The following is a 26,410-nucleotide window of genomic DNA, read 5'->3' on the forward strand; positions in this document are numbered from 1 at the left end:
GAGAGGGTGCAGAAAAGGTTCACAAGAATGGTTCTAAGGATGAGGAACTTTAGTTACGTAGATAGACTGGAGATGCTGGGGCTGTTCTCCTTGGGCAAGAGAAGATTAAGAGGAGATTTGATAGAGATATTCAATATCATGAAAGTTCTGGACAAAGTAGATAGGGTGAAACCGTTCCCTTTGATGGAAGGATCCAGAACCAGAGGACACAGATTTAAGGTGATTGACAAAAGAAACAATGGTGACCTAAGGAAAATCTTTTTTTTAAACAGCAAGTGGTTAGGATCTGGAATGCCCTGCCTAAGAGTGTGCCGGAAGCAATTTCAATTGTGGTTTTCAAAAGGAATTGGATAATTATCTGAAGAGAAAAAAAATTCTGGGCTACAGGGGGGTGGGACTATGTGAGTTGGTCTTACAGAGAGTCAACATGCACATAATGGGTTGATAGCTGTAACCATTCCATGATTCTGTTCCATGATCACTTCCATAAGATACAAGTTCAAAGGTCAAAGTGGGCATCCCTCATTATGAATGGAATAAAACAACTGTGAGTGTGTTTAGGTTTGTGAAAGTGTATCTACTCTAAGGATTTCTCAGAATTCTCAATGATCATTATATTGATCGAAGGGCAGAGAGAAAAATAAGTTGCTCTGTTGATCACTGTGCAAACATCCAGGGTCTCAAAAGCCTTTCAGCAACAAATCACACAAAAAGAGCAATTAGGGATGAGCAACAAATGCTGGCCTTGCCAGCAACGTTCACATCCCATGAAGGAATAAAAAAATTACACAAGTAGTACTCACCTTGAAACTTTTTTCAGTATATGGTGCAAGATATTCAATGAATTTAAAGGGCTGTGAATAAAAGGAGAAGAAATACAGTCAAAACCACAATTCGAATGGAGGTAGGAAAATGGAAACATATGTATTGTAGATACAAGCAAAATACGTTTGTCTCTGTTATTCAGCCAGAACACCACAAAGCACAGAACTCAGGGCAATATAAAACTAACAATAAGTAAGGTTGGCAAAGAAAGAGATAGAGGCTCATCAAACCAGAAAGTACAATTACAGCACATGGTAACAGTTGCAAAGCAAAAACTGGTGAGGGATTGTGAGTGTATGCAGGCGGAGGTGCAAATGTGCGTGTGTGTGTAATTAATTGTGACTACAAATGTGTGTGAGTGTTCGTGCATGACTGTACTGTGTATGTCCTTCTTCCAGAGTGCAATGACCACGTTCCTACTTTTGAAAAGCAGTTAAAGACTTTTACATTTATTAATCAGTGAATGTTATTAACACAAAGGAAGCAACAGTTTTGTCTTTGAAGGTGTTGCTAGCGCACACTCTTATTGTTAGTAGAGAGGCTGTCACAATGCCAGGAATGACCCAAGGTCATTGTTAACACTTGGGAAGCAATAAACCTTCCACAAAATACAGACAAGGCCATCCATCTAGAAAAGCTGCAGCTACTTGCACATAATTTTAAAATGGCCCCAGGGGTTCTCTTTGCTGCTCAAACCTGGGCGAATCTGGGCTTCAAAGCAAAACTTCTAACATTATTGTTAAACTTGCCTTTCACACGTTTCAACCAACCCAAACGAGTTCTTTGCCCCAGTCATATAATTTAACCTGAAGCAGTGTTGCGTGTTTCAATTCCATTTATTAGCTTATCCAACTTTAAAAGGTCGCTGGGGACAAGGTGGAGTAGTTTTGCCCACTGTTTGTGTGCTTTCTCCAGGGCTCTTAATCTAAAAATAGGTTTCTGGAAATTCTGCAGGACTCTGGGCGCAAAGCACGTTTATGTGAGACACCAGGAGAGCTCCAACAAATTCGAGGGTCATGTTCAATAAACTACCAACCTCACAATGACTGTTGCACCTAGACACTGGCAGAATGGTATATCCTCTTGTGGCACTGTATGACACAAGGGAAAGTGTCAGCCACAGCATTACAATCAATTACTAACAAACATGCGTCTCCAAGCAACAAGTGTTAGAAATAACTGAAGATATTCTTTGAAGCGGTCTGATGGAAAGGAGTGGCTTGCTAGACTACTTAAGAACCAATGCCTCAGGGTTACTAGTCCAGTGACATAGCCGCCACACTATTGTACCTGGACAAGGCGAATGATAGGTTAACAAACACCTTTAGTGTTTTCCAGCTTCCAACGGAGCCCGCCCCATCAATCCTACACTCCTGTCACTATCTTAGTTTCAATAAGCAATTTCAATAAACATTTCTCCACAATTGTCCCAATTGGGAAATCTGTTAATGACCATAGTCAACTCCTCTGAGTCCAAGGTAGCTCTCCCATTGTCGGTGCATATCATTTTAAAAGGTTCACTTCTGCTCAATTTTACGGATTCCTTTTCCTGATTTTCTCATTTATATCAAAAGAACGATAGTAACTTTCTAAATTTGAATCTATAAACATAAAAAAATTCTACAGTTGGATTATGATGCAATGCATTCGTTATATAAGTTGCAGATTCGATTACCTCACAAACTCTGTCACAGAAACAGAGAGAAAGTCAGTGCTAGACCACAAAATGAGATCAGAGGGCTTTAGGGTTTAAAGAGGGAGTTCCAGAGCAGGGGACCATGTTGGCTGCAGGAAATGCCACCAGAAGTAGGGTGAAGAGAATGGGTAAAATTTAAAATTCTCAGCCTCTTACTCAAATCCCTCAATAGCTTCACCTCTCCCTATCTCTGTAATCTCTGCCAGCCTTATAACCCTCCTTATCTCTAACCACCTTCAGCCCTACAACCTTCCTATCTCTGTAACCTCCTCCAGTCCCTACAACCCCCCCATCTCTGTAACCTCCTCCAGTCCCTACAACCCCCCCATCTCTGTAACCTCCTCCAGTCCCTACAACCCCTCCATCTCTGTAACCTCCTCCAGCCCCGACAACACTCCCTATCTCTGTAACCTCCTCCAGTCCCTACAACCCCCCCATCTCTGTAACCTCCTCCAGTCCCTACAACCCCCCCATCTCTGTAACCTCCTCCAGCCCCGACAACGCTCCCTATTTCTGTAACCTCCTCCAGCCCCTACACCCCTCCCTATCTCTGCAACCTCCTCCAACCATACAACCCTCCCTATCTCAGTAACCTCCCCCAGCCCCTGCAAGGAGAGGAGATTACAAAAAGGGGAGAGGCGAGGCCAGGGAGGGAGTTAAGCATTAATAAGAACTTTAAATTTAAGTCATTAGAGGTTCAGGATCCATTGTAGGTCAACGGCCACAAGGGATTGCGTGTGGATACAGGCAGCATCATTTTGAATGAAGGATGAGATACCAGTCAGGAGAATACTGCAATAATCCAAGGTGGAGATGCTAGAAGCATGGTCAGGAGATTCAGTGGCAGATGGGTTAAGGCAAGGGTGAAGGCATATTGTCACAGAGGTAGAAGTAGGCAGCCTTTGAAAGGGAGGAATTGGAGTTGAAAAGCACAGAGATGCAGAGGTTGAAGCAGGCTGGTTTAGCCTAAACCAGTGGCCAGGCCAGGAGATGATGTGGTAGCATTGGGTGGCACAGGGGCTAAGGTGATCGTTTTACGTTTTCCAATATGATAAAAACAAAATACTGCTGTTGCTGGAAATTGGAAACAAAAACAGAAAACGGGGGAAAAACTCAGCAGGTCTAACAGCGTCCGTGAAAGAAACAGAGATGCTGCTAGACCTGCTGAGCTCTTCCAGCATTTTCTATTTTTGCTTCGCTTTTTCCAATGCCTGGCTGAAGGAAATGTTAGCATGTCCGAGACTGGATGTTGTCAGATCAGCATTCTGACACCGAAGGGGCAATGGGCACGAGAGCTAGAGCTGGACAGGATTAGCGAGTCTGCTGAAATATTGTCTATGAAAAAAGGCACACTGGATCCCACACGGGTGAGGAAAAGCAGGGCCTAGGATGGATCACAGGGTGAGTGCAAAAGGTGCTCTAGTTACAGTGTTCGAGCTCTAGATTCACCAGAACAATATATCAGGGTTCAGAGGGTTAAATTATAAAGGATGTTTCATTAACTTAGCTTTCATCCTCTTGAGTTCTGAAGATTGAGTCATCAAACATAAGAAACAGGAGGAGTAGGCCATTCGGCCCCTCAAGCCTGCTCCGCCATTCAATAAGATCATAGCTGATCTGCCTCAGGCCTCAACTCCTCTTTCGTGCCAGCTCCTCATAGCCCTCAACTCCCCGATATTTCAAAAACCTTTCTATCTCCACTTTAAATACTTGCAGTGATCAAGCCTCCACAACTCTCTGGGGTAGAGAATTCAGGACATTCACTACCCTGAGAGAGAGGGAATTCTTTCACGTCTCAGTTTTAAATGAGTGTCCCCTTATTCTGTAACTATGTCCCCTAGTTCGAGATTCCCCCACTAGTGGAAACATCTTCTCAACATCTACCCTGTCAAGCCCCCTCAGAATCTTGTACGTTTCAATAAGGTCACCCTCATTCTTCTAAGCTCTAATGAATAAAGGCCTAACCTGTTTAGCCATTCTTGATAAGTCAACCCCTTCATCCCAGGAATCAGCCCAGTGAATCTCTTTTGAACTGCCTCCAATGCCAGTTTATCCTTTCTTAAATACGGGGACCAAAACTGTACACTGTACTCCAGGTATGGCCTCACCAACACCCTGTACAGGTGTAACAAGACTTCCGTTTTTAAACTCCAACCCCCCTAGCAACACAGGCCAAAATTCCATTTGCCTTCTTAACTACTTGCTGCACCTGCATGACAACTTTTTGTTTCATGCACAAGATCACCCAGATCCTTCTGTGCTGTTTTTTTTGGAGTCTCTCTCCATTTAAATAATAATCTGTTTTTTTGATTCTTCCCACCAAAGTGCATGACCTCACACTTTCCTACATTAAACACCATCTGTCAAGTTTTTGCCCACTCTCTCAACCTAAATATATCCCCTTGCAGATTCCTTATGTCCACATCACAACATGCCCTCCCAGCTATTTTTGTATCGTCAGCAAATTTGGATACATTACACTCTGTCCCCTTCTCCAAGTCATTAATAAAGATAGTAAATAATTGAGGCCCTAGGACTGATCCTTGTGGCTCTGCACTAGTTACATCTTTCCAATCTGAAAAAGACCCATTAATCCCAATTCTCTGCCTTCTGTGTGTTAACCAATCCTCAATCCATGCTAATACATTACCCCCAATACCGTGAGCTCCTATCTCATGCAATAACCTTTTACCTGACACCTTATTGAATGCCTTCTGGAAATCCAAATACACTACATCTACCAGTTCCCCTTTATCAACACTGCTTGTTATATCCTCAAAGAGCTCCAGCAAATTTGTCAAATATGACTTCCTTTTCACAAAACCACGTTGACTCTGTTTGATTGGGTTAAGTTTTTCTAAATGTCCTGCTATTTCTTCCTTAATAATGGACTCTAGCATTTTCCCAACTACAGATGTTAGGCTGACTGGCCTATAGTTTCCTGCTTTTTGTCTCCCTCCCTTCTTGAACATGGGCTTCACATTAGCGGTTTTCCAATCAGCTGGGGCGATCCAGGAATCCAGTGAGTTCTGGAATATTTCCACAACCTCTGCAGCCACTTCCTTTAAAACCCTTGGATCCAGGCCATCAGGTCCTGGTGACTTTTCTGCCTTTAGTCCCATTAGTTTGCCAAATATTTTGTCTCTTTTGATAGAGACTGTTACAAGATCTTCCCTCCTATTTGTTCCTTGCTTATCTGTTTTCAATGTGTTTAAAATGTTCCAAGTATTAGGGTAGATACAGAGAGACTATTTTCTCTGATGGGGACTCAAGAATGAAGGGGAATATAATTTTAAAATTAGAACTTGGTCATTCAGGGGTGAAATCAGGAAGCATTTTTTACATGAAGGTGAGCAGAAAGCTGCAATTCTGTCTGGGACAATATTGAAGACTTCAAGGCTGAGATCAATAGGTTTTTAGTTGGGTAAGGGTACAAAGGAATATGGTGCAAAGGTGGGTAAATGGAGTCGAGACACAGATCAACCTCTAATTGAATATTAGGGCAGTCTTATGGAATAGAGTGGACCCTCCATGTTCCTAACTGGATATGTAAAAGTGGAAACGAGAATCATTTGAGCTCGGCAGCAGAGGAGAGGCACTGATGGAGAGCGCTTTATTCCGCATGTTAAAGGCTGCGACCAAACCAAGGGGAACAACAAAAATGTGCATTTACATAGTGTCTGTAACACTGTATAAAGCATCCCACACCATGATCCCAGTCACAGAGAATGTTGTGTCACTTAGGTTCGGGATGTTTTGGTGCGTTGCAAGGTGCAGAAACCTGACGAGATTTAAATAGGGAGCCAGCAGCAGAGACGAACGTGGATCTGGGAGGCATCGACTAAGGTTGAAACACAATGCAATCACTTACTTGAAAGATCCAAATTTTTCTGCTATTGATAATGCTGGAAACTGGTCAATCAAAATCAGTTTTGATGTGAAGACATCAATGTGACCTGACAATTAAAAAAAAAAGGATGATTAAACATCAGAAAACACAAATACAACAGGATATCAAATGTCAACTTTAAGCTTTACAGTGTTTTCCAGAATTGACTCTTTCTGTTTAGGGGCAACAAAACATAGTTTCTAAAAACAAAATCTGAATCAATATATTAACCAGAATGTGAGGGAAAGAAAGTCTCAGGATATCAAGAGGTGCTTTACAGCCAGTGAATATGGAAGTACAGTTGCAGCTATGGGGCAACTACTGCAACCAGTTTTCACACAGCAAAGGGCCCACAAACAGCAGCTGAATGAATAATCAGAAAATCTGTTGTTTGCTGAAGTTGCTCAAAGAGAGAGGAGGGTTGGGTTGGGGTGGGGATGGGGGGTGGTATTAACCAGGGCAATCAGGATTCCTTGTTTTTCCTTAACATAGTGCCATGAGATCCGCTATGTCCACTTTAACAAGCAAGTTGGTTTTGGTTTAATACTGCACCTGAAGCCCAGTCTCGTAGCTCTAATAAAGTGCATTTATGTTATGGGGCAGAGTTTCACCAGGATGTTGCCTGGGATGAAACATTTAAGTTATGAAGAGAGGTTGGATAGACTCGGGTTGTTTTGGTTGGAGCAGAGAAGACTGAGGGGTGACCTGATCGAGGTGTACAGGTTTATGAGGGGCATGGACAGGGTGGATAAGGAGCAGCTGTTCCCCTTAGTTGAAGGGTCAGTCACAAGGGGACATAAGTTCAAGGTGAGGATCAGGAGGTTTAAGGGGAATGTGAGGAAAAACTTTTTTACCCAGAGGATGGTGATGGTCTGGAATGTGCTGCCTGGGAGTGTGGTGGAGGCCGGTTGCCTCACATCCTTTAAAAAGTACCTGGATGAGCACTTGGCACGTCATAACATTCAAGGCTATGGGCCAAGTGCTGGTAAATGGGATTAGGTAGGTAGGTCAGGTGTTTCTCACGTGTCGGTGCAGACTCGATGGGCTGAAGGGCCTCTTCTGCTCTGTGTGATTCTGTGATCCGGGTGGAAATTAAGTCCATTTTGTGAAGTGTCTTTTCCCTCAATTTTCTGCTCAAAGTCATTTTCTTTTCGCAAAACCAGAATGTGCCATGAACTCAAGCAACTGAGTGTCTTAAAATATCACTTGATGACAACTATTTAAAATTCTTTGGTGCATTTGACAGTGCCATTTGCTCCAGTTTACTAAGAAAGCTGAAAAAGGATTTATCGCTAAAAGTAAGCATTTTAAACAGACTATCAGTCCACTGACTGTGAGTAACCTGATATTAAATAGCTGAAAATGACTTGCTAAAAAATTAATTTTTTTTAATTCATGGGATGTTGGCATCGTTGTCTGGGCCAGCATTCATTGCCCATCCCTAGTTGCCCTTGAGAAGGTGCTGGTGAGCTGCGTTCTTGAACCGCTGCAGTCCATGTGGTGTAGGTACACCCACAGTGTTGTTAGGGAGGGAGCTCCAGGATTTTGACCCAGTGACAGTGAAGGAACAGCGATATATTTCCAAGTCAGGATGGTGAGTGGCTTGGTGGTATTCCCATCTATCGGCTGCCCATATCATTCTAGAAGGTAGCATTCGTGGGTTTGGAAAGTGCTGTTGAAGGAGTCTTGCTGTGTTTCTGCAGTGCATCTTGTAGATGGTACACACTGCTGCCACTGTGTCAGTGATGGAGAGAGTGGATGTTTGTGCATGGGGTGCCAATAAAGCAGGCTGTTTTGTCCTGGATGGTGTCAAGCTTCTTGAGTGTTGTTGGAGCTGCACTCATCCAGGGAAGTGGGGAGTATTCCATCACACTCCTGACTTGTGCCTTGTAGATGGTGGATAGGTTTGGGGAGTCAGGAGGTGAGTTACTCACTGCAGGATTCCTAGCCTCTGGCTTGCTCTTGTAGCCACAGTATTTATATGGCTAGTCCAGTTCAATTTCTGGTCAATGGTAACCCTATGACGTTGATAGTGGGGAATTCAGTGATGGTAATGCCATTGAACATGAAGGGGTGATAGTTCAATTTCACGTTGTTGGAGATGGTCGTTGCCTGGCACTTGTGTGGCACGAATGTTACTTGCCACTTATCAGCCAAAGCCTGGATGTCCTCCAGGTCTTGCTGCATTTGGACATGGACTGCTTCAGTATCTGAGGAGTTGCAAATGGTACTGAACATTGTGTAATCATCAGCGAACATCCCCACATCTGACCTTATGATGGAAGGAAGGTTATTGATGAAGCAGCTGAAGATGGTTGGGCCGAGGACACTACCCTAAGGAACTCTTGTAGTGATGTCCTGGAGCTGAGATGACTGACCTCCAACAACCACAACCATCTTCCTTTGTGCTAGGTAAGACTCCAAACAGCGGAGAACTCCCCCCACCCCGATTCCCATTGATTCCAGTTTTGCTAGGGATCTTTGATGCCACACTCAACAAATACCTTGATGTCAAGGAAAGTTACTCTCACCTCACCTCTGGAGTTCAGCTCTTTTATCCATGTTTGAAACAAAATTTTTAATGAGGTCAGGAGCTGAGTGACCCTGGCAGAACCCAAACTGAGTGTCAGTGAGCAGGTTATTGCTAAGCAAGTACTACTTCAGAGCACTGTTGATGACTCCTTGCATTACTTTACTGATGAACAAGAGTAGACTGATGGGCGGTAATTGGCCAGATTTGATTTATCCTGCTTGGTGTGTACAGGACATACTTGGGCAATTTTCCAATTTCTGGGTAGATGCCAGTGTTGCAGCTGTACTGGAACAGTTTGGCTAGGGGCATGGCAAGTTCTGGGACATAAGTCTTCAGTACTATTGCTGGAATGTTGTCAGGGCCCATAGCCTTTGCAGTATCCGGTGCCCTCAGCCATTTCTTGATATCATTAATTGGCTGAAGACTGGCATCTGTGATGCTGGTGACCTCTGGATGAGGTGGATCATCCACTCGGCAGTTCTGGCTGAAGATTGTAGCAAATGCTTCAGCCTTATCTTTTGCATCGATGTGTTGGACTCACCCATCATTGAGGATGGGAATATTTGTGGAGTCTCTTCCTCCAGTGAGTCACTCAATTGTCCACCACCATTCACAGCTGGATGTGGCAGGACTGCAGAGCTTAGATCTGATCCACTGGCTGTGGAATCACTCAGCTCTATCACTTGTTGTTTGGCACACAAGTAGTCCTGTGTTGTAGCTTTGCAAGGTTAACACCTCATTTCTTGGTATGCCTGGTCCTGCTCCTGGCATGCCCTCCTGCACTCTTCACTGAACCAAGGTTGAACCTCTGGCTTGGTGGTAATGGTAGAGTGTAGGATATACCGGGCCATGATGTTACCGATTGTGGTTGAGTATATTCTAAACATTGATACTAGTTACATTGGGGTAGAGAAGCTGGTATCATGGTAAATTAGAAAACGCTCAAAGCCTTTTAAAATGTGCCACTTGATGTCCTTGTCTCCAGAAGTTGGAATATAATTTTTGGAACCTCGTCTAAGGCCCACAAACCAGTGTAAATAGCTGAAGCTCCCAATGATTAATTCACCATGGGGATATAAGCAGGTTTGTGTGGGTCAGGGAGAGCCTTCTTATAGCGTGATGTTTTTAACTCATGCAACAGATCACAGAAACTCAATTTATGCTTAAAATTCTGCAATCATTTGGCTGATTTTGGGCAAAACAGGTTCACTGAGTGGCTGCAGCACAGAAGGAGGCCATTCGACCTGTCGTGTACATGCCTGCTCACTACAAGAACAATTTAGCTAGTCCCACTCCCCTGCTCTTTCCTTGGAGCCTGCAACTTTATTTCCTTCAGGTGCTTATCCAACTCTTTGTTGAAAGCCATGACTGAATCTGCCTCCACTCCACTCTCAGGCAGTGTATTCCGGAGCCTAACCACTCGATACACCTCAGGGCACTTATGCTTCTTTTGCCGATCACCATCTGTGTCCTCTGGTTCTCGACCCTTCCACCAATGGGAACAGTTTCCTCTATCCACTCTGTCCAGATTCCCCATGATTTTCAACACATTATCAAATCTAAAACAGAACATCTAAATTAGAATCACAGAATCTCAGTGCAGAAGAGGCCATCAAGCCTGCACCGACACGTGAGAAACACCTGACCTACCTACCTAATCCCATTTACCAGCACTTGGCCCATAGCCTTGAATGTTATGATGTGCCAAGTGCTCATCCAGGTACTTTTTAAAGGATGTGAGGCAACCGGCCTCCACCACACTCCCAGGCAGCGCATTCCAGACCCTCACCACCCTCTGGGTGAAAAAGTTTTTCCTCACATCCCCCCTAAACCTCCTGCCCCTCAACTTGAACTTATGTCCCCTCGTGACTGACCCTTCAACTAAGGGGAACAGCTGCTCCCTATCCACCCTGTCCATGCCCCTCATAATCTTGTACACCTCGATCAGGTCACCCCTCAGTCTTCTCTGCTCCAACCAAAACAACCCAAGTCTATCCAACCTCTCTTCATAACTTAAATGTTTCATCCCAGGCAACATCCTGGTGAATCTCCTCTGCACCCCCTCCAGCGCAATCACATCCTTCCTATAATGTGGCGACCAGAACTGCACACAGTAATCCAGCTGTGGCCTCACCAAGTTCTATACAACTCCAACATGACCTCCTTACATTTGTAATCTATGCCTCGATTGATAAAGGCAAGTGTCCCATACGCCTTTTTCACCACCCCACTAACATGCCCCTCTGCATTCAGAGATCTATGGACACACATGCCAAAGTCCCCTTGTTCCTCAGAACTTCCTAGTGTTCATTGAATACTTCCTTGCCAAATTATTCCTTCTTTTCAGGGTTAAATTCCATTTGCCACTTATCTGCTCATTTGACCATCCCGTCTATATCTTCCTGTAGCCCAAGACACTCAACCTCACTGTTAACCACCCAGCCAATCTTTGAGTCACCCACAAACTTACTAATCCTACCCCCCACATAGTCATCTAAGTTGTTTATATAAATGCGAATAGGGGGCCCAGCACAGATCCCTGTGGTACGCCACTGGACATGGGCTTCCAGTCACTAAAGCATCCTTCTGTCTTCACCCTCTGCCTCCTACAACTAAGCCAATTTTGAATCCACCTTATCAAATTACCCTGTATCCCATATGCCTTTACCTTCTTTATAAGTCTCCCATGTGGGACCTTGTCAAAGGCTTTGCTGAAATCCATATCAACTACATCAACTACACTACCCTCATCTACACACCTGGTCACCTCCTCAAAAACTTCAATCAAATTTGTTAGGCATGACCTCCCTCTGACAAAGCCATGCTGACTATCCCTGATCAAACCTTGCCTCTCCAAGTGGAGATAGATTCTCTCCTTCAGAATTTTCTCCAATAGTTTCCTACCACTGATGTGAGACTCACTGGCCTGTAGTTCCCTGGCTTATCTCTACAACCCTTCTTAAATAGTGGAACTACATTAGCTGTTCTCCAGTCCTCTGGCACCTCCCCCATGGCCAGAGAGGAATTAAAAATTTGGGTCAGAGCCCCTGCGATCTCCTCCCTTGCCTCCCTCAGCAGTCTGGGACACAAATCACCCAGACCTGGAGATTTGTCCACTTTTAAGCCTGCCAACACCTCGAATACCTTGTCACTCCGTATATGAATTTGCTCAAGACCCTTGCTGTCTCTCTCCCTGAGTTCCATAGCTTCATCCTCATTCTCTTGGGTGAAGACGGATGTGAAGTATTTGTTCAACACTCTAGCAACATCCTCTGGCTCTACCCATAGATTACCCCCTTGGTCCCTAATAGGCGCTACTCTTTCCCTGGTTATCCTCTTCTCATTAATATACTTGTAGAATATCTTGTGATCTTCCCTACTTTTACCAGCCAGAGCTTTCTCATATCCCCTCTTTGCTCTCCTAATTGGAAGAAGTGGGTTCATTTCAATGAGATGAGAAGGGGTCTAGCCAGGGTAGGGTGGGTGATATTCAGAAGGGTCCAGGGGAGTGGAGGGTCAGTACCATCATTACCCAGGAGTTAGAAGTGGTTTTGATCTTTCTAATTTTCCCTGGGCAACTATTCTGCTGAGAGTTGGAACCACCCGGAGTCTCCAATGTAAACTGTAGTTTCGGATAGTTCCAGGCGCAGGGCAATTGTCCAATGGAAGTTTAAATTTCCCATGCAATTCCCTTGCAATCCTTGCAAGGGGATTCCTGGAGGGTCTCCCAGCACATCTTTTGGGATACCTTCAGGGTATGACTTCCCAAGGAACGGAAGTTCTTAGCTGATGACTCTAAATCCCCTTTCAACCTTCTCTTATCTAAGGAGAGCAACACCAGCTTCCCCAATTTATCCACAAAGCTAAAGTCCCTCAACTTTGGAACCATCCTCAAATCTTTTCTGCACCCTTTCTAGAGCCTTCACATCCTTCCTAAGGTACAGTATCCAGAATTGGACACAATACTCCAGTTGAGGCTGATTCACTGTTTAATGTTCCATCAAAACTTCTCTGCCTTTTTAATCACTTTCACAACCTGCACTGCTACTTCAACAATTTGTATACAGATACCCTAAGTCTTTTCATTTTTAAACCCCCTTTATAATTGTACCCTTTATTTTACATTGTCTTCCATGTATCCTATCAAAATGTATCCCTCTCATTTCTCCACATTAAATTTCATCTGCCATGTCTTACCCGTTTCACCAGCCTATGGCCTCTTGGAGTCTATTAATCACTATCGTCCACGCAATTCAGAACATTTCCAAGTTTTGTGATCTGTAAATTTTGCCTTGTACATCCAATTCTAGGTTATTAATATGTTACCAAAAAAAAGCAGTGGCTCTGGTACTCACCCCTGGGGCACCCCACTACATACCTTCCCCTAATCTGTAAAACAACCTTTCACCACTACTCTCTGTTTCTTGGAAGTAGGGCCCTAGCCATTTGTTCACCTTGCAAGCTTGATGCAGAAATAGAGTGCATCAAAGTTATCCTGTGGAACAATGGCTGCCCTGGTCAGATTGTTGTTCACGGTGTGTGATGCAAACTCACAAATGGGTCAAAGACTGCCACTTTCAGACCTGAAAAGCACCCAGTCTATCTCAAATTACCCTGGAAAGGCAAAGTATCTCAAAAATTTGAACAACAGGTTAAGTAAGCTGTTTGACATTGCTACCATGCAGTGGCTATGTAAGTGACATTTTCCACCAGTAGGGTATTGCATGTTTGTGGGACAGCTCTCTAAATTTTGGGACAAGTCCCCATATTTTAGTGAGGGCTCTGCATGATCAACTAAGGCAGAGTGCATCTCTATTGTTTCTGGTGCAAGGTCAATGTGATGTGCTCAGTCTAGGTTTATTCTTCTTCAACTTTCTGTAGCAGTTTGATACAACTGAGTGGCTTGCTAGGCCATTTCAAAGGGCAGTTAAGAGGCAAGCACATTGCTGTGGGTCTGGAATCACAAATCGGCCAGACCGGGTAAGGATGGTAGATTTCCCCCTTTGAAGGACATTCATGAACCCTAATCAGACCCCTCTCCTGCTCTTACTACCCTTTTACTAATTATATGTTTTTGGAAGACTTTTGGATTCTATTCTGTTAGCTATCAGCCTCTTCTCACATTCTCTCTTTGCCTCTTGTATTTCTTTTCTCACTTCCTGTCTGAATTTTCTATATTCAGCCTGGTTCTCACTTGTATTATCAACCTGACATGTGTCATATGCACCCTCTTTTGCTTCACCTTACTCACTATCTCCTTCATCATCCAAGAAGGCTTTAGATGCTCTATCTTTTTCCCTCATGGGAATGTACCTTGGCTGTACCTGAACACTTTCCTCTTTAAAGGTAGCCCATTGTTCTGTTACAATTTTGCCTGCTTTTGATTCCAATTTACCCGGGACAGATACCTTCTTAGTCCACTGAAATTGGGCCCTCCTCTAATTACTTAGTTTTATATTAGATTGCTCTTTGTCCTTTCCCATAGCTAATCCAAACGTTATAATACTATGATCAATGTTCCCTAAAGATTCCTCTACTGACATGTGATCCACTAGATCCACTTCATTCCCCAGAGCCAGATCCAACAATGCCTCCCGCCTCGTTGCACCGGAAACATAGTGAACAAGAAAATTCTCCTGAACACTCATCAAAAACTCTTCTCCCTCTCTGCCCTGTACACTATTCCCATCCCAGTTTACATTAGGGTAATTAAAGTCCCTGTTAACATTACTCTGTAGTTCTTGCAGCTCTTAGTGCTTTCCCTGCAAGGTGTATCTCTCTGTAACCTCTATATCTTTCCCACTAGACAATGGTCCACAGAATACACCTAGTCATCTAGTGGAGCTGGTTTTGAGTGATTAATGCCTCAATGTTGGGCAAGTTGGCTTGGGAGAGGATGCTGCTGTTGGACCACCTTTCTTGCCACTGGGTTTGGAGGATCTTGCGAAGACACCACTGAAGGTACTTCTCCAGTGCTTTGAGGTACTTGCTGTAAGTTGTCCAAGTCTCCAAAGTGTACAAGATCACGGGAATCGCTGCTGCCTGGTAAACCATGACCTTAGTCTCCGGTTTGAGATGCTGGCCCTCAAATAGTCTTTTCCTCATGCTGTTCGTATGCCTGACACAAGACTCCCAAAGCAACTGCTCTACTCAGAACTTGGTCACAGCAGGAGATCCCCAGGAGAACAGCGGAAACGCTTTAGGGATGTCCTTGAAGAGGTCAAACCATCCAATGACTCATGGCAGACTCTGATTTAAGACTGACCAAAATGAGAATGTATATTGGGGAAGGCACCAAACCGATCAAGAGACTTGGTTGGGAATGTGCAGAGGCGAAGTCAAGATGTCAGAGAGAGTGCACAACCCTCCAAATGGCCCATCCACTCAACCCTCCAAATACCAACCTGCCCCACATGTGTCAGAATCTGCAGATTGGGCATTGAACTTATCAGAGCCCATCGAAGGAGAGTGGAAGAAAGTCATCCTTGATCCCGAGGGACAGCCTATGAAGGAGACACCTAGTAGTGTAAAGGTACCTCTAATATTTGTTATCTCTAACCAGATGGATTCTGTCATTGACAACTCCAGGACATCCTCTCTCTGCATCACTATTATGTTCACCTTAAACACGGCCACCCCTCCTCCCTTCTTTCCTTTCTCAATCTTTCCATCCTTGTAATCAGAGATATTTAGTATATCATCCTGCCCTTTTTAAGCAATATCTCTGTTATTGCTACAACATTATATTCCCACGTGGCTACTTTGCCTGCAGCTCACTAATCTTATTATTTTCTCCTTTAGTCAGACCCCCCAACTAACACCTTATTTCTTGCTCTAGCGCTTCCCATCTCTCTCAAACCTTGGTGCACCTTATGGTTTGAAAATGGTTCCAGGGATGAGGAACTTCAGTTAGCTAGATTGGAGAAGTCGCAAATGGTTTCCTTAGAGAAGTTAGAGAGAAAATTTGTTAGCGGTAAACAAAATCATGAGAAGTATGTACGGAATAGCTAGGGAGAAATTGTTCCCATTGCTGGAAGGGTCAGGAGTTAGCGGGCACAGATTTAAGGTAATTTCTAAAAGCAGCAATGGAGACATGAAGAAAATCTTGTTCACACAGCACATGGTTAGGATCTGGATACACTGCCTGAGAGTGTGGTGGAGGCAGATTCAATTGAGACATTCAAGAATTGGATTATTGTCTGAAAAGGAAGAATGTGCAGGGTTGGGGGAGAAGCCGATGGAGTGACACGAGGTATATTTCTGCTTCAGAGAGTCCGTGCAGGCATGATGGGCTGAGTGGCCTCCTTCAGTGCTGTAACCATTGTGATTCTGTTGCTTCACCTTTCTAATGCTACCTCATCATTCTCATCTCTCTGCCAAGTTAGTTTAAACCCTCCCCAAAAGGACTAGCAAATCATCCTACAAGGACATTAGACCGTGCTCTGTTGAGGGGCAACTCCCTCAGCCTGTTCAGGTCCCAACTCCCTCAGAAATTATTCCAAAGTCCCAGAAATCTAAAGACCTCCCTCCTGCACCTTCTCGCCAGCCACAAATTCATCTGCTCAATCCTCCTGTTTTTATATTCAGTAGTATGTGACACCGGAAGCAATCCTCCCTCAGTCCTTCATTGTTGTTTACAGTTTTGCCCTGAAGACACCTTTGGGTTACCTCCTGTGATTGATTCACTCCTGTTTATATATTTATATCTGGCCTCCAATCAGCTGCTGTGATTTTTGAATTCCTGGTCCATGCAAAAAAAAAACAGTGCGACAGAGCCTATAACCTTACAGCCTTGGTTCAAACATGGACGAAAGAGCTAGACACCAGAGGTGATATCAAGGCAGCATTTGACCGAGTGTGGCATCAAGGAGCCCTAGCAAAACTGGAGTCAATGGGAATCAGGGGGAAAACTCTCCACTGGTTGGAGTCATACCTAGCACAAAGGAAGATGGTTGTGGTTGTTGGAGGTCAGTCATCTCAGTTCCAGGACATCACTGCAGGAGTTCCTCAGGGTAGTGTCCTCGGCCCAACCATCTTCAGCTGCTTCATCAATGACCTTCCTTCCATCATAAGGTCAAAAGAGGGGATGTTCGCTGATGATTGCACAATGTTCAGCACCATTTGCAACTCCTCAGATACTGAAGCAGTCCATGTCCAAATGCAGCAAGACCTGGACAATATCCAGGCTTGGGCTGACAAGTGGCAAGTAACATTCACACCACACAGGTGCTAGACAATGACCATCTCCAACAAGACAGAATCCAACCATCGCCCCTTGACATTCAATGGCATTATCATTGCTGAATCCCCACTATCAACATCCTGGGGGTTACCCGTTGACCAGAAACTGAGCTGGACTGGCCATAAAAATACTGTGGCAACAAGAGATGTCAGAGGCTAGGAATCCTGTGGCAAGTAACTCACTTCCTGGCTCCCCAAAGCCTGTCCACCATCTAAAAGGCACAAGTCAGGAGTATGATGGAATGCTCCCCACTTGCCTGGATGAGTGCAGCTCCAACAACACTCAAAAGTTTGACACCATCCAGAACATAGCAGCCCCAATAGATACCCCATACACAAACATTCACTCCCTCCACCACTGACGCACAGTAGCAGCAGTGTGTACCACCCAAAAAATGCACTGGAGGATCTCACCAAGGCTCCTTAGGCAGCACCTTCTAAACTCATGACCACTGCCATCCAGAAGGGAAAGGGCAGCAGACACATGCTAACACCACAAGCTGCAAGTTCTCTTCCAAGCCACACACCATTCAGACTTGGAAATATATCACTGTTTCTTCACTGTTGCTGGGTCAAAATCCTGGTACTCCCTCCGTAACAGCACTGTGGGTGTACTCCAGCGGTTCAAGAAGGCAGCTCACCATCACCTTCTCAAGGGCAATTAGGGATGGACAATAAAAGCTGGCCTAGACACCCACATCCGTAAATGAATAAAAAAAACTCCTGGAGTGGGGTTAGAACTGAAAACCTTCTGACTCAGAGATGACCATGTTACCAATTAGATAAAACTGACTTGAAACTGCAATTAACCTGTTATTACTGTGAACACATTACTCAGGATTGGCTTTCGCATTGCAACTTTAATACTATTACCTCTTATACAAATTAGTACATGATTGTCGAAATATGTACAGGAACATTAGCACCATCACCATAATATTAACACTAAGTTGGTTGGAGTACAGGAAACTAAGCAATGATAGGAGGAGGGAGAGATGTGAGTGCATTACTAAGAATATCCTAACATTAAAATTAACACAATTCTTTGCACGTGTCTTTTCAATCACTTTGCAGACGGACTGAGAGGAACTATTCACACCATAAAAGGAACACTATAATTTAACTTGCTCTGGCTTCTCATTTCTCTTTTCTCTCTCTGTTCCCATTCTGAGATAGGTTTAATCATTACTTTTAATTATTTCTAAATAATGAAGATTATTTTAACTCTTGCACAACTTCTTTACCATTTAATAACTGTGACAACCTTTGATCCAGAAGCAGTTCAGTAAGGAAAAGTTGTCATTTCTTTAAAACATCTAGGAAGTCTTTAATTGTTTTTAAGAATGTTTGAAAAGGGCTTTTAAGAGTTTGCATCAATTGTAAAGGCATCAATTGTAATTTGCTTGGATAATAAAAAATACTTGTCCATGTGACCCAGTGACCCTTGACATGGGAGCCATACCAACAGGAAGGAAGTTGAAATACAAAAGCCATGTGGCCGGGCACAGAGAAGACAGACCAAGGAGCTACCACTGTGAAGAAGGTAGGAGAGCTGGAGGGCAGCACACAGATGGGGGAGTTCTTGGAGGCATTGTGCAAGCGGGCTAAAAGATCTAAAACCCGGGAGGCTGTGTGAATAGCTTGAAGACGCTAAAGAGCTGGGTGCTTTGCTAGAAATGGTCAAAGTGTGAAGTGGGTTGTTATTGGCTGGTTGAAAAGAAATTCTGGAGAGCTATATCATCAGCGCTGCTGTGACATAAGGTGTGGCAGAATACATGGAAGTGAGCCTTGTTGATGATATTCATACTCATGAAACTCGGGAGTGAAAGCGTCAGCTAGGACTCCTGAACTACCTTGTGTGCATAAAGAACAGAATATTGCGGAACCGCGTAGTTACATAATGCCATACATGCTGACGAGGAATGCTCATGGTTGCGTAAGGCATATCTTTGCTGTATCGACTATTTAAAATTAAACTTAGCATTTCTTTATTTGAAGTAACGTTTGCAACTCATGTTTAATTTTGCATTGGCTCCGACTGGTGCAAGTTACAAAAAGTGAAATCTTGTGGTAATTTCTTAATTCGGGAGTCATTCAGTAAAATTGGTTATTTTGGCTTATGGCATCCCCAGCCACGGGAATCATAACACAAGCTAGCTTTAAACATTTCACCTGTCTGGATTTTCTACACTAACTAGCTTCCACTGTCCAGTTTTGGAAATGGGTCCCATATCTTTACAAAAAAAGACCCAAACGATTGTAAACAGATCCCAAAGGCCAGTTCCTCAGCCACTCAAATCAGTATACAGATGGACACGATGATGGGATTTTCATGCACCACAAAAAGGAAACAATAAAAACAAAAAACTGTGGATGCTGGAAATCCAAAACAAAACAAAAACAGAAACAGAAATACCTGGAAAAACTCAGCAGGTCTGGCAGCATCGGCGGAGAAGAGCACAGTTGACGTTTCGAGTCCTCATGACCCTTCAACAGAACTAAGTAAAAATAGGAAAGGGGTGAAATATAAGCCGGTTTAAGGGGGGTTGGGGGGGCGTTTGTTGGGACAAGCAGATAGTGATAGGCGGAGATAACCAAAAGATGTCACAGACAAAAGAACAAAGAGGTGTTGAAGGTGGTGATATTATCTAAAGGAATGTGCTAATTAAGAGTAGAAGACAGGACAGATAAGGTACAAATAGCTCTAGTGGGGGTGGGGGAATACTAAAAATTAGAAATAAACAATGGGTTGAAATACATTTAAAAATAATGGACATAGGCAGGAAAAGAAAAATCTATATAAATTACTGGAAAAAATAAAAAGGAGGGGAAAGAAACGGGAATGGGGTGGGGATGGAGGAGAGAGTTCAAGATCTAAAATTGTTGAACTCAATATTCAGTCCGGAAGGCTGTAAAGTGCCTTACACTAAAGTGAGCAGACACTTCCTCCTACCTCTCCCTGGACCATGACCCCACCACTGAACATCAAGCCATTGTTTCCAGGACTGTCACTGACCTCATCTCCTCTGGAGATCTTCCTCCCACAGCTTCCAACCTGATAGTCGCCCAACCTCGGACGGCCCGCTTCTACCTCCTACCCAAAATCCACAAACAGGACTGTCCCGGTAGACCGATCATGTCAGCCTGTTCCTGCCCCACGGAACTCATTTCTCATTATCTTGACTCCCTTCTCTCTCCCCTTGTCCAGTCCCTACATCCGTGATTCCTCTGACACCTTATGTCACATCAACAACTTCCAGTTCCCTGGCCCCAACCGCCTCCTCTTCACCATGGACGTCCAATCCCTCTACACCTCCATCCCCCATTGGGATGGTCTGAGGGCTCACTGCTTCTTCCTCAAACAATCCCCATCCACCACTACTCTCCTTCGTCTGGCTGAACTTGTTCTCTCACTGAACAATTTCTCCTTTAACTCCTCTCACTTCCTCCAAATAAAAGGTGTGGCTATGGGTACCCGCATGGGCCCCAGCTATGCCTGTCTCTTTATGGGGTATGTGGAACATCCCTTGTTCCAGTCCTACTCCGGCCCCCTCCCACAACTCTTTCTCCGGTACATCGATGATTACTTCGGTGCTGCTTCATGCTCTCGTCGGGACTTGGAAAAATTTATTAATTTTGCTTCCAATCTCCACCACTCCATCATTTTCACATGGTCCATCTCTGACACTTCCCTTCCTTTCCTTGACCTCTCTGTCTCAATTTCTGGTGATAGACTGTCCACCAATATCCATTACAAGCCTACCGACTCCCACAGCTACCTCGACTACAGCTCCTCACACCCCGCTTCCTGTAAGGACTCCATTCCATTCTCTCAGTTCCTTCGCCTCCGTCGCATCTGTTCCGATGATGCTACCCTCAAAAACAGTTCCTCTGATGTGTCCTCCTTCTTCCTTAACCGAGGTTTTCCACCCACGGTCGTTGACAGGGCCCTCAACCGTGTCCGGCCCATCTCCTGCGCATCCGCCCTCACGCCTTCTCCTCCCTCCCAGAAACATGATAGGGTCCCCCTTGTCCTCACTTATCACCCCACCAGCCTCCGCATTCAAAGGATCATCCTCCGCCATTTCCGCCAACTCTAGCATTATGCCACCACCAAACACATCTTCCCTTCACCCCCCCCCCACCGTCGGCATTCCGTAGGGATCGTTCCCTCCATGACACCCTGGTCCACTCCTCCATCACCCCCTACACCTCAACTCCCTCCCACGGCACCTCCCCTTGCAAACGCAGAAGATACAACACCTGCCCCTTCAGTTCCTCTCTCCTCACCGTCCAAGGGCCCAAACACTCCTTTCAAGTGAAGCAGTATTTCACTTGTACTTCCCCCAACTTGGTCTACTGCATTCGTTGCTCCCAATGTGGTTTCCTCTACATTGGAGAGACCAAACGCAGACTGGGTGACCGCTTTGCAGACACCCTTGGTCTGTCCGTAAGCATGACCCAGACCTCCCTGTCACTTGCCATTTCAACACACCACCCTGCTCTCTTGCCCACATGTCTGTCCTTGGCCTGCTGCAATGTTCTAGTGAAGCTCAACGCAAACTGGAGGAACAGCACCTCATCTTCCGACTAGGCACTTTACAGCCTTCTGGACTGAATATTGAGTTCAACAATTTTAGATCTTGAACTCTCTCCTCCATCCCCACCCCCTTCCCATTTCTTCCCCCTCCTTTTTGTTTTTTCCAATAATTTATACAGATTTTTCTTTTCCCACCTATTTCCATTATTTTTAAAAGTATTTCCACCATTGTTTATTTCTACCTTTTAGTATTTCCCCACCCCTACTAGAGCTATCTGTAACTTATCTGTCCTGTCTTCTACTCTTAATTAGCACATTCCTTTAGATAATATCACCACCTACAACACCTCTTTGTCTTTTGTCTGTGACAGCTTTTGGTTATCTCCGCCTATCACTGCCTGCTCGTCCCAACAACCCCCCCCGCTTAAACCAGCTTATATTTCACCCCTTTCTTAATTTTACTTAGTTCTGTTGAAGGGTCATGAGGACTCGAAACGTCAACTGTGCTCTTCTCCGCCGATGCTGCCAGACCTGCTGAGTTTTTCCAGGTATTTCTGTTTCTGTTTTTGTAAACAATTATCTGAGTTAGCAACTGTAGCATCTCAGTCACACCCTGGTGAAGTAACTCATTGGCAGAATGCCAAGAGCTAAAGTTTAAGATAAATCTAAAAACTCTGTTACAAATGCTAAACTTGAAAAGACAACAGTTTGAAGTTTAGGGACTTGCTTTAGTTATTCTCGCAGGTATGTCAGTCACTCCCACACATAGTCTGAACTGCTCACGTTTATGAGTACAGGATGGCATAATCTAACTAAAGTAACTAAAATAATCTAACAGAGGGATATAACAATTTGTGTTCAGCACTGGATATTCCAGTTCTTTGCAAACCTGCCTCTTCAAACACTTTGCAGAAAAACTGAAATCTGGTCATGTATGAATCCTTAACCTGCTATATTTCACAGCGAATGAACACAACAGCAAGTTATGAACAGATTCACTTTGCTGAAATGATAACAGGTGGTCTTCACGTGGCAATAAAACAATGAGCACACTTTGGTCATCTCTCCTGGTTTAAACAAAATAACTCCTAACTATGTATCTGCATTCTCAGTCTAGCCAAGACCTCGCTTAAAACGTGACTTCAAAGCCTTTGCTCATCCTGCCTGTCTGCGTGTCTATGTCTTAACACACAGGTCAGTAATGGATCACAGGCTTCCAAAGTACTACAAAGAATTTTCACAACTTTCATGCACACAGAAAAATGGTTACCCACAATGACCTGACTAGTCTCTCTTTTTCCCTCTTCATAACGTATGAACAAGGAGCGGGAGTGGGCCATTCAGCCCCTCGAGCCTGCTCCACCATTTAATAAGATCATGTCTGATCTGATAGTAACCTGAAAACTGCATCCCACCTACCCCCAATAACCTTTCACCCCCTTGTTTACCAAGAATCTATCCACCTCTGCCTTAAAAAGTTTTTGGCCTCACCTCTGTTTTAAACGGGCGAAGGCTTATTTTAAACAGTGACCCCTAATTCTAGATTCTCCCACAAGAGGAAACATCATCTCCACATCCACCCTGTCAAGACCCCTCAGGATCTTATATGTTTCAATCAAGTTGCCTCTCACTCTTCTAAACTCCAGTGGATACAAGTCTAACCTGTCCACCCTTTCCTCATAAGACAACCCACCCATTCCAGGTATTAGTCTAGTAAACCTTCTCTGAACTGCTTCTAATGCATTTACATCCTTCCTTAAATAAGGAGACCAATACTGCACACAGTACTCCAGATGTGGTCTCACTAGTGCTTTGTATAACTGAACCATAACTTCCCTAATTTAGTATAAAAGCAAAAAACTGCGGATGCTGGAAATCCAAAACAAAAACAAAAATACCTGGAAAAACTCAGCAGGTCTGACAGCATCTGCGGAGAGGAACACAGTTAACGTTTCGAGTCCATATGACTTCTTCAGAACCTGCTGAGCTTTTCCAGGTATTTTTGTTTTCCCTACTTTAGTGTTCAATTCCTCTCGCAATAAATGATAACTTTCTATTAGGTTTCCAGTGGCCCAGATCTTCCAGTCTCTGCAGCGTCAGAGGCTGGACGTACAAACAAAGATGTGCATCAGGGCCCTGCTGAAATCCCGACACGCTGACCTCTGTGGAAATTGCCCAGGAAGGTTGAACTTCCAATGGGAATTCTCCCACTCCTTGAGACCCTCCACGAATGTTTCTGACTCAAGTGTCTCTGACTCTGAGTTAGAGTCGGAGGCTTCGGACAGTTGCAACTTACTTACCTTCATGTTTGCCCAGGAAATGTTAGACAGGAAAATCCTAGTCTAACTCCTGGGCAGCCACACAACTGACCCTCCCCACCCCCCCGACTCCAGTTCCCAGCCCCCTGACTGCCACCAGACCAGGCCCACCTGCCACTTCACCCACCTGCCCCCCTTACCCACCTGCCCCCTCACCCAACTGTCCCCCCTACCCACCTGCCACTTCACCCACCTGCCCCCCTTACCCACCTGCCCCCCTACCCACCTGCCCCCTCACCCACCTGCCACCTCACCCACCCTCTACCACCTGCCATCTGACCCACCTCACCCCCACCCACATGTCACCCTACTCACTTATCCACTTACCTCACTTACCCACCCTACCAGTCACTCACTCACCCATTCACATTCACACTGGACATTTAAACTTACCCTATGGTGGCTAGTTCCATAAAAGGAGAGCATAGTTTGTCTTCCTCCCAAAGCCAGAAATGCAGAGCACTGTCAGGGATTCAAAGGTTTGAGTTGAGCAGCAATCAGATGATGATTGACACTAAGTGGAAGATCAGGTCAATATATTTGCTGCCTGGCATTGTACACCAGCAAGGCGGGTGAAGGCATGTCACACACAGGTAATCTGCACATTATTACTGGTGCAAACAGTCTCCACTCTTCAGAGTGAATGTTAGCATTTAGGAGTATACACAACTTTACTCAACAGTTTTTTATTGCCCCTTGCTCGAGAATGCTTAGGTGTAATTTCTATTCCTCAGATTGCTCATCTTCACCAGTTCTCTTGGGCACTGAGTGCCATTGGGCTAGCCTGAGGAGGAATCACAACTCAATACTTTCCTCATATATGCAGTTCCTATAGAGGTCTGCAAACACCAAGTAGGAGCAGGAACTCAGCTCAGTTTTGGCAGCTATGGACTGTTTAATCCACCTCCTGTCCCCTCAATCCTATCCCCAGCAAACTGCTTAAACTAACCATGCTAGCTGACATTGTAAACGTTAACATTCCCCTTCCTTAGCAAAGATTCTATCATTAACTGCTATCCTCCATCCTCAAAAATCTCACCTTTTTCTCCCTCTCTGCTACTAAACTACCCATCATCTCCTATCTCCCTTTTCTCCCTAAAGGTCTTGAATGTATTGTTGCCTCCAAAATTCATCCCCATCCTTCCAGCAACTCCATGTTTGTATCCAGCCCTGCCACTGTACTGACACAGCCCTTATCAAAATTACAAATGGAATCCTACAACGCCAGCGCATTCTCCCTCTCATCCTCACCCACTCCTCATGGACCACTGTATAGCCTTCAACATACCACCCCTCCAATGCCTCTCCTCCACTGGTTCCAACCTTGCTTATCTGACCCAAGCTAAGGTAGCTCCAGCAATGGCTCCTATTGCCACGCCATTAATTCTGGTGACCTTGGCCATCTCTTTTTCCTCAACTACATGCTGCTCCTTGACAACAGCATGCACAGTGCCCACTCCCAATCTTTCCCATCCTAGGTCACTGCCCATTCCCATCCCAGTCCATTGATATTCCTGCTGCTGACCTTATCTGACCCGAGGCAGTGCTATTCCCGTTCTGTCCAATATTACTGCTGTGATCACATCCTGAGAGCAAGTGGAATTAATTTCAATCCCCTCTGCGGATATGATCAGCTGATTGTCCACATTCTGGATGCCATACTACCTGGCTTCTGGCCAAACTACATGGAAATGCAAGTCTGAGTCTTGTTTTAAGTTCACAACCACTGACAATGATTAAAAGCTTCTCTTGTTTAAATAAAATAATTATTTCTTACTAAATCTAATTCAGCAATCGCTACGTAAATATTTATCATTGTACAGACCATTTCAGCCAAACATTGATATAGTAGCTCTCCAATATAGAAAATGCTAATTTCGAAACACCATTTTCTGTGAGACAGAAAGGAGTCAGTGTTCAAAGCACAATCCCGGGGCACTGTTCCACACAATGCTATTTATTGCTCTTTGGTCACCAATCTGAAGGGAAACTGCAGGCAGTGTGCAAACAGCAACAATCACGTGATCAGAAACAGCTTTCTAAAGTGTGTTTCAAACAAAAAGAACCAGGCAAAGGTTAATAAGAAATTACAATTGGCTGTACATTGTTCCAATCTGTTCAATACACGGCTGGGTTAGCCTTCTCTTTGCAGTCACTGATCTATCCCAGCAGACACTATTTGACTCTTCCCCCGAACACACAGGCTCATCCTGAGTTTCATTGCACTGGCAGCGAGTGAGGGCGCTGTGGCTGTGTGAGTCGGGAGTGATGAAAAGAGTGACTTACCCTGGCTGAACTGAGATGATCATTCATCCTTTTGCGGCACTGGCTGGCTGTCCTCCTCTGCAGGGTGTTTGTTCTGACCACG

At 44.5% G+C, this 26,410-nt stretch overlaps 1 protein-coding gene across 2 annotated transcripts in view; it reads right to left on the bottom strand.

Annotated features, from left to right (window-relative positions):
* Positions 1 to 26,410, bottom strand: part of ice2 (interactor of little elongator complex ELL subunit 2) — a 196,534-nt gene that overhangs the window by 19,502 nt on the left and 150,622 nt on the right. For both annotated transcript variants that reach the window (XM_041178568.1, XM_041178569.1), the window contains 2 exons: positions 6,393 to 6,477; positions 804 to 854 (listed from right to left, as the gene is read on the bottom strand). In XM_041178568.1, coding sequence (XP_041034502.1) covers positions 804 to 854; positions 6,393 to 6,477 — 136 coding nt within the window. The remainder of the gene's footprint in view (positions 1 to 803; positions 855 to 6,392; positions 6,478 to 26,410) is intronic.

This window comes from Carcharodon carcharias, chromosome 32 (assembly GCF_017639515.1).
Source record: "Carcharodon carcharias isolate sCarCar2 chromosome 32, sCarCar2.pri, whole genome shotgun sequence".
NCBI classification, from domain to species: domain Eukaryota; kingdom Metazoa; phylum Chordata; class Chondrichthyes; order Lamniformes; family Lamnidae; genus Carcharodon; species Carcharodon carcharias.